The sequence below is a fragment of the Mustela erminea genome, chromosome 2, assembly GCF_009829155.1.
Source record: "Mustela erminea isolate mMusErm1 chromosome 2, mMusErm1.Pri, whole genome shotgun sequence".
Classification (NCBI taxonomy): Eukaryota; Metazoa; Chordata; class Mammalia; order Carnivora; family Mustelidae; genus Mustela; species Mustela erminea.
This window is the reverse complement of record NC_045615.1, coordinates 53,490,452-53,503,429: the sequence shown is the minus strand read 5'-3', so window position 1 is coordinate 53,503,429 and position 12,978 is coordinate 53,490,452. Positions and strand designations below refer to the sequence as shown.

The following is a 12,978-nucleotide window of genomic DNA, read 5'->3' as shown; positions in this document are numbered from 1 at the left end:
TGACAGAATAAATAAAATTAATGGAAACAGAGTTCAAGCTTTATAGTAGAATGGTTATGAGTAACTTTGAAAAGCTTTATGATGAACTAATTATTTTACCTCTCTTAAGTCTGATTTACCTAAGTTTTAAATGGGGATAATACTTTGCTCATAAGAGTTCCATGAGACTTAAGTAAGATAATTGGGTACAAAATACTTAGCACACTCTAAGGCACAGAATATGAGCCTAAACAGATGAAAAGGATAATTAATATATTCAAAAAATAAAACTTATTTTCAATATTCTTATATACTACAAATACATAATTTTAAAAAAAAATACAGATGTACAGGTCATTTTAATTGTAAGGTTAATTCTAGGGCTCAGTCGATTAGAAAAAAATAACTAATAACCCATATATTCAGAGTTCTGAGAAGAAAATTTATGACCAAGGACAATAGAAGTTACAAATGGAACATAAATATAATCTGGAAATAACAAAGCCCAAATCATCATTTAATGTTTAACAACCTGAATAAGTTAAAATTTATCTCCAGGAGAGCTGGCAGACAGACTTACTTAAAAGAAAGTGACTAGAATGATAAAAAATTAATGCCAAGTCTAATCAAGTTTGGTTGAAGGAACTGGTAACATTGACCTAAGGTATGAGAAAAACTCAGGAGAAGCATTAGAGCAATCCTCAAATACATGACATGTGTATTCACTCTATATGGCTACATTCTGTTTGCCTAATGTAGTGTCAAATCTATGGTGAGACAGATTTGGTTCAATAAAAGGAGGTACTTCCTAATATGAAAAATTGTCCAAAGGAAATATTCTGTTTCCTAACAATACCGTTAGGGACAGGCCTGGTTCCAGAAGGTATTCAAGCAGATGAAGGAAAGGCTACAGACTGGATTTAACCATTCCAGGGTAGAGGGCTAAGATTAAGTTACACTTCAGCATGACATTCAAAGCCTTCTAAGATGCAGCTACAATCTACCTGTCCAATCATTATCTCCTGCCACCTCGTGATACAAATTATGTGCTGGCCACACCTCTTCTCCGCCCACAATTTTCCAGGCTCTAAATAGAAGACACCTCCCCCACTCTCCCTCTGAACACATCCAAATACCATCTACAATTAACAGTAGTAGTAAAAAATAAGATCTATCATGCACAGTGATACTAAACAATTAATATATTTTACTTAATCAATCATCTAGCAGTAGAGACACTACTTCCTTCAGTTCATGACACAAATTAACTACATCACATACAGTTACGTTTCAATTTGTAATAGCCAGGGTTTAAAAAAAAATAACAGTAACTTCCTTATGTATCTTGTCTCCTGCACTACCTGAATAAACTGAGATTGGGGACTTGACTGTGACTTTGGGTACGTTACTTGAAGTTGATAACATTTCTTCATCTGTAAAATCAGATGAAAATACTACTTTTATTCCAAGGTTATTGTTAGGATTAAATGAAACACAATGAGATAATATATGTAATACAAGTAAAGTACTTGGCTCTATGCTAAGCCAGAGAGAAAAAAAAATTAAAAATCTGTCCACAGAACTTTGAAAGGTCTTGTATTCTCCCAAACATGGAGAGTCTCTTCTTACACTTCAATTTTTACCTATACATATGAACATCTTATTTTATCCTTTGTATAGTCTTTATATATTCTCTCCCAAAAGGCTAAGATGTTTAAATCTTCAACAGTACTCTTTAGATACAAAGTGTGTGCAGTAGGTTATAACCTTATAAAATTCTAAATTATCAGCAAGAAAGTTGTTCCATTTATATTTAAATTCCGGACTGATGAGCAGAGTTCAACATTCTCAGGAGAAGTAAATCTCTATTTACTTAAAATATTTAATGTAGGAATGGAAGAATATTTGGTTTTATGGAGACAACCATGTATCTAAATATATAATGCCTAGGTCCCTAAAAGAGCTAACGTCTTTTTGCCTAATTTCTACTAGCTTTAGCTACTATTTAAAGAAAATACATAAACAACAGATATCATGTACTGAAGATTGAAGAATTAATGATATCATTGGCTATATTATTTTATATTTGGGAATAAAATATTCTAGTAATCATTATAATCATTAACAGCAAAAATATTTTGAATTAATGACTAATTTACTAACATAGCATGGCATGATTACTTAAATTGGTATCTTATTTCTGAAATCATGCTTAATATATTTTTTCTATATTTAAAATTTAAAAGGTTTCCTCAGGAAACCCAGCGTTCCTGTTTTCCAGAATGCCAACTCGCTTACTACCTTGTCGAAAATCATTTCCATTTCCCAAATACCAAAATATATTTAGTTTGTGCCTACTGCTCTTAATAAAAAGTGATTATCATGGCTACTAATACCTGTTCTATAAGCGGGTCCATGGAGAGCATCAATCAGGCCATAACTACATGTACACTTTTTTTTTTACACAATTAGTTTATTTAAACAACAAAATGTTTGATTGGAAGGGAATACTCAACTCATTTCTTTTTTCTTTTTCTTAAGGTTCTATTTATTTATTTGACAGATAAGAGAGATCACAAGTAGGCAGAGAAGCAGGCAGTTGGAGGAAGCAGGCTCCCTGCTGAGCAGAAAGCCTGATACGAGATTCGATCCCAGCACCCTTAGATCATGACCTGAGCCAAAGGCAGAGGCTTAACCCACTGAGTCACCCAGGCACCCCAAAACTCGACTCATTTCTTTCAGAGGAATTTATCTCTACTTAAAGACAGATTGCTCCATGTGTAAGGGTTATATACAAAAATGTTATAAAATTGTCCTTGGTTTCCCAATAATAAATGAAAAACTTTAAGATTCTCCACTCAAGCAAGGTTTGCAAAAATTTTAATGTTGCTCTTTTTTTATTAAACAGCAAGTGAAAAGTAACTTACTAGAATATAAAGGTAAGAGTTTAATGAGCATGCCATTAATGGAGATGGGGTATTCTCACACAACTGGTATTTTTCTCCATCCTATCTCTATCTTTCCCTATCCCATCTCCATTTGATATCCATCAAAACATACCACTGGCTATTTAGTTTTTTAAAAAATGCAATAGGTACTTTTCTGGAGAGATGTGAGCATCCCATTAGGTCCTCAAAGGGATCTTTTATTCCAAGTGTGGTCAGTAACCTGTCTCTGTATAGATTTAGCCTGGACGCTGAAAGATTTCTACTCAATTAACACAATTCCACAAATGTAAAATAATGTCGAGTATCTTTTTTTCTTAGAGAAAAATGTACAATGATCTCTCTCTCCCTGTTTAAACATCTGCCTTATAAGTTACTCAGAATTTTAATTAAGTATATTGAAAACCTCCATGACAGTGAATAGAATACAAACACATAATCAGTAGACAGCCTATGTTATATCAGGCTTTTACCAATTATAGCCATAGTTGTACACTCTACCATTAATTTTATGTTCCATCAGAGATGACTTTAAACAGTTATTTCATTAGGATTATACCCTTCCATGAGCACTTGGGATATTTTTATTTTTTATATATACCTAATAGTTTTTGGCATAATTGTTCAGTTTAGGAGAAAAATTAACTTTGTGTTTCAGAATTTCCGAGATATGGTAAAAATTAAGTTATCTGTCCAAGTAAAACCCTCATATATAAGAACAATAAGACAGGGGCGCCTGGGTGGCTCAGTGGGTTAAGCCGCTGCCTTCGGCTCAGGTCATGATCTCAGAGTCCTGGGATCGAGTCCCGCATCGGGCTCTCTGCTCAGCGGAGAGCCTGCTTCCCTCTCTCTCTCTCTGCCTGCCTCTCCATCTACTTGTGATTTCTCTCTGTCAAATAAATAAATAAAATCTTAAAAAAAAAAAAAAAAGAACAATAAGACAGTAGTAGCCAATCAAAATGAATTTCTTTATTATTCTTTTTCATTTTTTCAAAAGATATAAAGGTATGCCTTACTGAACATTTCCTTATTCTAGTATAGCTACCATCCATGCAATGAAACAGTTATACTGTAATTTAAATACTTGCACAATTACTCATAATTTCATACTAAATATCAAGTATGGTAATAAAACATGTTACAAGGGGTTAAAAGGGGAGTCAATGATCATTTAAAATAACATGCTTGTCCATTAGCACTGTACTGAATTTACAGCTAGTTTAAAAACGGAACACAAATCCACTCTAGGACTTTCGCATCTGGCTGGTTAATATAGTGGTTAGGTGTTACAGAAAGCAGTGTCTTTTAAAGCAAACCACCACTGAGATACCTGCTCCACAGTACCTTATTTTCTTAACATGAATAGAGCCCGTTGACTTCCTCGAGGACTGGAGGTACGAAAAAGCTAAAGGCTTAGAAACAGGGCTGATGCAAAGTGCATCCAGGAGTGAGTGGTATTTATCAGGACTGGAGAGCCTGGTGAACATTTAGAAAGATTTTTAAGTTGAAAAAAAATCACACGATCAACAGCAGAAAGTAGTCTTGACAGTCTATGATTTGAAACATTTCCAGAAAGAGCTAGAGACAGGTATTTTACAGACAGGCAGAAAGAACAAAGCATAGAAAGAGGAGGAAAAGAAGGTCCAAGTACTCTTATTAATTTACTCATTAATATAGAATTGACTAAATTTTCGCTAAAACTAGCCAAGACAATCTTTTAGGAAGCATAAAACTTTATAAAGACTACTGGAAATTATATTTTAAAAATCTCATAAAAATAAAAAATTATTATTCTTTTTTTTCGGGCGGAGGGATGTAGTTAGACTTGAGAACACCCTTAAATACAATCAGTTTGTGAGAGAAGAAAATATCAGTAAGAACTTAAAATATCTACTGATAGTTGACTCTGTTCCAGATAAAAGCTAAAAATTATAAAGGCCCAAACTCAATACGCACACAACATGCAATAATCCATGCAACTGAAAACATCGAAGATAAATGGTAGTCATGGAAACAGATGAAAGGAAGATTTAAAGAAAAATCAGTTAATAAACACTGAGGGATATGTCTACAACCCAGGTAAAATGTCCACAACACAACCAAGATCTCATATTGGGCTGTGACTGTTTCAAATGGTTATGTATGCTTTAAGGGTACTTTTAAGACAGTGAAAAGTGTTGGAATCACACAAGGCACACGTTGTACATACAGCTCTACCTGGTTTTTGCAGCAAGAGCAGCAGACACAGTAGCAGCTGCACTGCTAAGAACTGCAGCACTATATCTAGCAGGAGAAGAGAAGGTGGAAAAGTTTCGAAAACCTTCCGAAGACCTTGTCACCACATTTCTTGTGGAGCTGCTTAAAGTGATACATAGGGAAAGAAAAAAAAAAAAAAAAAAAAAGAGGAGAGGAACAAAAAAGAAAAGTGAGAAAACAGAGCATAATAAAGATAAGATAGTAACTATCTTATATTCGTATTTAGACATTAAAAGGTGTGATACAGAAGTGTAATAAGAGTGCAGGTCATTTATTTACTGTTGCTATGATTTCTCTCAGAAATTAGTATCTGATATATAATGTTCCATAAAATGGATTTTTGATATATAAATGCTTTTGGATGTATTTAACTTCAGTCTCTAATCCCATTTAAAGTTAAATCGATATTATATAACACACATGTGAAGATTGATTTGTCAGCATCTAAGTAGAAAATAAATCTAAACATGAAGTCTGAATTTCCGTATTCAGAGAAAGGAAGGTTATGTCGATTTTTCTAAAAAGACTCTACATAAAGAGCTTTACCTTAGGGATGATACACACCCAGAGCCTGACATTTTAACGAGACTTGTGCTTTCAGGAGAAGCAGGTACAACCGACTGCCTATCCAGAAGCAGCAGTACATACTAAAAGGAACAAGAGGTAACTTAAAAATACGGAGAATAAACCTACCTGGGGAAGGAAAACAAAGCACCTTTGTAAAATAAACAGTAATTGAAGTGAATATGACTAAAACATCACCCTCTCTGTTGATTTCTACACTTCCACTTTCAGTCAGCTCTGTAAAGACTCCATGCTGGTGTGAAATTTCATTCTCAGAACACTTATAACTTAAAATAACAAATATTTTCCTTTATCTTTTAGAAAAGGTCAAATACCTGGACAGAAATGAACATTCCATCATTAGGACCATAATGATTTTCAAGTTAGTTATAAGCTTGAAATTGAGAATTTTTTTATTAAGTTTAAAGTCTAACATGCACAGCATGAAACCTATATGGTCTTTCCTACTCATTTCTGCATGCAACTCATTAATGAACACCCTCACCTTCTATGACCACTTTTTTCACAATTTGTGACAGTGACCATCTCCAGCACAAAGTAATTGTGTGCCAAACTCAATGCAGGTTAGTAAGAGCTCAGACGTCTGAAACTGTGCGTAGGGACATAAGTAAGTCTTTTCTCCTTCTCAGAAGAATATGATAATTCATTATTCCTAGTTCCACTGGCTATAGCTTTACAAACCATTAGAAAGTATATTAAAGAAACAGGGGTAAGCCATTTTTTAAAATGATACAAAATTAAGTATAGTTTTTCTGCAAGCCTGTAACTGAATTGAACTGTACGGCTATGTTTAGGAACTGTTGTGAATGGGTAGAAAAGAAAGAATGGGTCTGGAAAGAGAAAAGAAAGACGCCATCAGTGGCAGAGCAGGGTAATATGAGTGGCAAGCAATGTGGAAGGAAAAGTTACCAAGTGATTCAACTCTGAATTCTTCAATTACTCTGTATCTTTCAAGCAATGGCTACTATTTGGGGGAAGTGATGGCAAGTAACAACTAGAAACAACTTTATAAAAAAAAGTCTGCTAAAAGAAATGCAGCTAAAAAATAAATTGTCTTTCTCTCTTTAAAAGGAAATTGCAATGAACATCCTTCCTTGTATTGTATCACAAATAATAATACTGTATAGTATCAGCAGAGATCTGTAAAATCTTCTAAGTAACCTAAATACCTTTGGAATATGTGTAGGCACTTGGAACATACGATCTCTATCACTCTTTTTAGAGGAGAATACTCTAACTCAGTAAAGTAGACTTAAAACAAACTCAAGAAAGTTGACTTTCCCATTCACAGTGAATAAATAGAAGGCATAGATTTCCTGACTCTATATTAGAATTTTGAATCTGAACAAAAAAGAGAGAGAGACAGATATAAAAGCAGTGTATAGCAGTGTTCCCCAGTTGAGTGCCAAAGTTTCTTGTCTATATATTAATGATGTCAGTTCTGTAACCTATGATCACTTGTTTTTTTTTAGTCAAAGAGTTTTAGTATTTAATTTCACCACCACCATTAAAATTTCAACATTCCACAAGGGAAAAAACTCTACCTAGAACACGCAGTTACTTTAGAAAGTGTGGCTACTTGGCTACCAATGTGTAAAACCTGAGGAGTTGCAGGTGGGTGAGGTCCACTCTGAGGTAGGTCTTCCAGAGAACTGTCAAACCTAAGTTTTCAGAAGCAAAATAAACAAGGCAAAGGAAATATTAATGAAAAATACATTTATCATCTATACCACCTTTTAAGAGCACACTGGTTCCTTTTGGGCAATACTCTAGTTCTGTGTTGTTGTTTTTTTAACTTTGTATCTGCAGTAAGGTTAAAACCCAAACCAACACCTTCACCACCACTAAATATAAGCTCTTCCCTCCACCAATTTTTTTTTAACATGGCTACGTTCATGTGAGGGAAGAAAGGTGAATGGAAATTCTCACACACAGAGTCCCAATACCAAAGACTATGTATTTTGCATGCTTCAGGGAAGTTAGGCTCCAAGAAATTAATTCAGTTGTTCAATATTATATACCTTGTAAGAGTCAGATGGAATGTGAACCAGGCCTGTCTGTACTATTTCCACTACATAATGCTTTCCATCTCTTGTGGGGTAGTTAGCTGCCTGAATGGTGCACTGCAAGAAAGCACTAAAAACCTCCTTCCAAGTCAGAATGCTGTGTTTGTAGATCTGAAATAATATGGATGTTGTTTATCTCCATGTAAACAAAGTAGTTTATCCAGTCCCACGACAAATGTTTGCATACAACTGTGTTGCTTTACTTTTTACTTTGTTTTTCCGATGTCTGTACCATTTTTTCTTCCAAATGACAGAATTAAATTTTAGAGCCATCACTAGGTTTAAAAAAAAAAAAAAAAAAAAAAAAAAGGATGAAAAATTCAATGTGAGGTTAGAAAAAAGAAAGCACCAAGTATAATATTTTGGAAACAAAAAATAAGAGAAATACAAAATTGCCCATTGTTTAAAAAGAAAGCTGTGGATTAAAAAAAAATAGAATATATCAGTCATGTTATACTGATTTTCAGAAAAGAAAATGTAACACTAAGATAAAAAAACAGAAAAGGAAAGGTTATATTCCCAGTTTTTATTTAGCACTGGTCACTTCTTTACCACAGAGTGTTGGGAAAAAAAAAAAAAGGACAGACAACTTAAGAAAAATGTCATGTTAGAATTAAAATATTATTTAAGAGATAGAGTTGAAAATGTTAAAAGAATAAGAACTGTAAGTCCTATAAGCAGAGGTTAGCAAACCATGACTATCAGGCCAATTTCGCCCACCACTTGGTTTTGTATGGCTGATGAACTAAGAGTGGTTTTAAATGTTTGTTTGTTTGTTTTAATGAAAAGAATAGTATTTCTTAATACACGAAAATTCTATGAAATTCAAATTTCAGCCACAAAGTTTTAAAAAACTTTAAATAAAGTTTAAGGAAACCCAGCAAGGTTTCTTCATTTACATATGTCCATGGCTATTTTCACATACTACACATAGAGGTCAGTAGTTGTGACAGGCCATATGGCTCACAAAACCTAACATATTTACTATCGTAAACATATTTACGATCTTTACCAAAAAGTTTACGGACCCCTGTCTAGAGGAAAACCTCTCTACAGAGCTACCAGAGTTCACTTTTGACAATACAAATCTGATCCTGTCTGCTGGATTTGCAGGACTGCTGTAGAGGTAATTGTGGTCCTGGGCTCCCTATTCTCCAGCTTTATCTTATAGAGCTTTTCCTTTTCCCCTCCCTGGCTTGCTGCAGTCCAGCTGGTTTTCCATCTCCTTCTGAAACAGGCCAAGCTTCTTCCCATCTCAAGACCTCTGCATAGTCTCAATTTTTTTGCCTACCTCTCTACCATACCTTCACTGGGTTAATTCCCAAGTGTCCTTCTGCCCTCAGTTTAAATGTCACCTCCTCAGGGAGGACTACCCAATTCCCCCCATCACCTTAGGCTGCCCATGTCACATGCTTTCAAAGTATCCTGTACCTTTTCGTCACGGAACTTATTTGTTATTAATGTAATCATATAGTTTGTGTGGTGATTTGTTTAATTCCAGACTCCCTCACTAAATTAGAAGCTCTGTGACATCAGAGATCATAATGTTTTAACGGTACAAATGAAGTGTAATAAAGTACTTAACCATAAAATAAACAGTAAATATTTGTTGAATGAATGCATGAATGAAACTTACTGTTTTTAAATACAGAAATCACTCACAATATACATGTATTTCTTAGAAAATATCTGTACATTCTAGAGACTGGAGACTATCTAGCAGTTCAGGTTAAATAGGTAGTATATTACTACCTAAGCAAGAAGGGCATATGATCAACCTCTAAGAAATTACTAGACCTCCAAAAATACCTCTAAAAATGTCCTTTACAACATAAAGAATTATCAATATTCTAGAAAAAAGAAAATATAAAGAACTAAGAACTATCAATGTTTACACACTACTATATAATGAGGAGAGGTAAGAAAAGGGAGTAAGCTGGAGTTCAGTCTTCCAAAACCTCCATGCACTATGTTGACTGGAAAAATGAGTGCCACTTGAGAATAAAGTTCACACAACTCATGAAATACCTTCTAAAGCCAGATTTCCAAGTTTCCAAACAAACGCGCTTGGCAGGTTTCCCACGTCTCACACACACTCATTACCTATCCCTTTGCTTAGCCAACCTCTAAAAATACCAGACCTAAGAAAATCTTAAACTACCTCATTTAATATGGAACAGACATCAATATCTGCTCTAATTCTGTCATTCTCTAATATTTATTCCTTTTAGGATTGGAAGAAGCTCTAATTAATAGCACCTCTACAGCAGCCAAACTCTCTGCTTTGTCTGTTACTTAAGTGAGTTTTCATGTCTTACCAGAGAGAGGTATGAAGACTTTATCCTTCCCAGATATGTCTGGAGAGCTGAGCTTGCAGCCTTTTGGTCTGTTTTTCTCAGGAAAAATGAACAAAGAACTATTGTGCATCATCTTTCTCGGCAATTGTGTCTTTCCGTGCTTTCCAAAGGGGACCCATGCTAGCAATCTGTCCAGGCAAACAGGCATGATGCTGCTCATCTTACCAATTCACCATCCTACAGGAACAGGGAATGGAACTCTCTTTCTATGCCCCAGGAAGGACAACTGTCAAAAAGCAAGATCCTTATGCTGTGGACTCCACCTCCTCCCTTTTTCTCAGGTGCCTCAACTGACCTATCTCCTTTGCATTTTCTATTCTCCTTCTCCACTGCATGCTTTGAGTCCCCATTCAAAACTACTGTAGGATAGCTTCTCTTAAAAAAAAATTACCAAGAAAAATTACAAAACAAAACAAAAAACCATAATACCACCAACAAAACTGACTTCCCCTATTTTCCTATCCCCACTAACAGCCAAAGGGAATAATAGTTGTACTCTAGAAACACTATCAGTCTTCAATCAGCTCAAGTGGGCTTCATCCTCCAGCCCTGATAAAACCATATTCTTGCAAAGGTCAATAATGAGCTCTTTGTGGCTAAACTCAATTGACAATTTGCATTCCTCATTTTCTTTTTATTGTGGTAAAAAAGACAATATAATGATGATATGGATGGAACTAGAGGGTATTGTGCTTAGCAAAATAAGTCAATCGGAGAAACACAATTATCATATGATCTCCCTGAGGTGAGGAAGTTGAGAGGCAACGTGGGGGGTTCCAGGGGTGGGAAAGGAATAAATGAAACAAGATGGGATTGGGAGGGAGACAAACCATAAGAGACTCTTAACCTCACAAAACAAACTGAGGGTTGCCGGGGTGAGGGAGGTATGGATAACATGGTGGGGTTATAGACATTGGGGAGGATATGTGCTATGGTGAGTGCTGTGAAGTGTATAAACCTGGCGATTCACAGACCTGTACCCCTGGGGCTAATAATACATTATATGTTAATAAAAAAAATTAAAATTAAAAAAAAATAATGAAATGAGAGGAAAAGTAAAAAAAAAAAAAGACAACATAAAACTTACCATCTTAACCATTTTTAAGTGTATAGTTCAGTAGTATTAAGTATACTCATTGTGGTGAAACAGACCTCCAGAACTTTTTTACCTTGCAAATCTTAAACTACACCCATTCAGCAACAATTCTCTTTCCCCACTGCCTACCCTCTGGTGACCACTACTTTCTGTCCCATGAATTTAACTTCTTTAATACCACATACAGGTGGAATCATATAGTTTATCTTTTTGAGTGCAATCCTCATTTTAATCTTGGTGTAAGACCCAGCTGACCACTCTTCTTCTCCTGTCTTCAGTGCCTGTTTTTAGCACTATTTTACTGGCTATTCCTGATTGCAGGATTAGAAAGTTAAAGTTCTCCATCAGTAAGACAATTTCAAAATGCTGATCTGGCTCATCCGTTTTGGAGTGATATGTAAACTATGTAAGAATAAATTTGTCACAAAGGCTAACCTTTAAAATATGTGAAAAAGGATGTAGAAACTTTCTTTTGCAGCATAAAAACTTCAGATTTCCAACTAAAAACGTCAAAGCCTCCTCACTCTCTTTATAAATATCACAGAATAACCGAATAGAGTGAGTGATTTATTACGTCCCCATATGGCAATGAGAGGAGAAATCCAATACCTTAAAATGTATGTGTCTTTTATACCAGGTAAAGGAGGAAAATGACAAGTGTCCTTTGTATTTTCACTCTTCCACAAGCAAACATTCATACAATAACACTGCTCAGCAGAAAATGGAATATACAAGGATCACACCTGACTTCCGTACTTTCAGGGTTCACTGGCACAGCAAAGCTATTTATTTTACCCAAGGAAACGGCTAGTTGTCTGGAAAATGGAGTCTCTTCCACTGGCTTACTGACAATAAAAACTGTCAGTGTGTTCAATTGTAACTAGGATCTCCCTTCTGCAAAATTAAATCAACTGAACTTCAGCTGCAAATTTCTGGCACTCTTAATCACAGGCCAAATTAATTAATTGATTTCAATAGCCTTTGTTTCTGTAGCAGCCTAAAAACATTATTTAAGCCTGCTAATTCTTCATTACAGATGGCACCTTACAGAGAACTTAAAAAACAGCAAGTAGGGGCCTCCTTGCTTTTTACACGTGGGGAAGCAGAAAGGACTGAATGTTAGATGTAAAAAGAAGATTATGAAATAAATGATCAAACATGAAAATACCACTCAAAACGAGATTTACTTTTTTGTGAGAGCAAAGATAAAGGGCTGACTTGGAGGTTTCCACTTTACTGAAGCAAGGAAAAGAGGGAAAGAATAAGGGAGCTCTCTGAAGCAAACAGAACTTAAAGAGTTTGCTGGCTATTCCTGATTGCAGGATTAGAAAGTTAAAGTTCTCCATCAGTAAGACAATTTCAAAATGCTGATCTGGCTCATCCGTTTTGGAGTGATATGTTGATATACATATATACATTGATATACATATATTCCATTTTATTCACACCTTTCAAATTCTGCTTTACCTCTTACATATTTCTCTACTGTTGCTTTCCCTGATGGGTTATTATTGAATAATGCCCTGTCTTAACATTATATGAACTCTTTAGGTCCGTTAACTCTATGGTATTCCTTGATCTTTTCAGAAAATTTTTATTTTTATTTATTTATTTGAGACAGAGAGAGCATCAGCCGGGTATAAGGGCAGAGAGAGAAGCAGACTCTCCACTGAGCAGGGAGCCCAACTCGGGGC

The 12,978-nt window shown here is 35.1% G+C and overlaps 1 protein-coding gene across 13 annotated transcripts in view; it reads right to left on the bottom strand.

Moving 5' to 3' along the window:
• Positions 1-12,978, bottom strand: part of PDLIM5 (PDZ and LIM domain 5) — a 205,313-nt gene that overhangs the window by 52,200 nt on the left and 140,135 nt on the right. For 9 of the 13 annotated variants that reach the window (XM_032332916.1, XM_032332918.1, XM_032332921.1 and 6 more), the window contains 3 exons: positions 7,310-7,426; positions 5,142-5,288; positions 4,269-4,400 (listed from right to left, as the gene is read on the bottom strand). The exons of the other annotated variants lie outside the window; for them this stretch is intronic. In XM_032332916.1, coding sequence (XP_032188807.1) covers positions 4,269-4,400; positions 5,142-5,288; positions 7,310-7,426 — 396 coding nt within the window. The remainder of the gene's footprint in view (positions 1-4,268; positions 4,401-5,141; positions 5,289-7,309; positions 7,427-12,978) is intronic. 13 annotated transcript variants of the gene reach the window in all.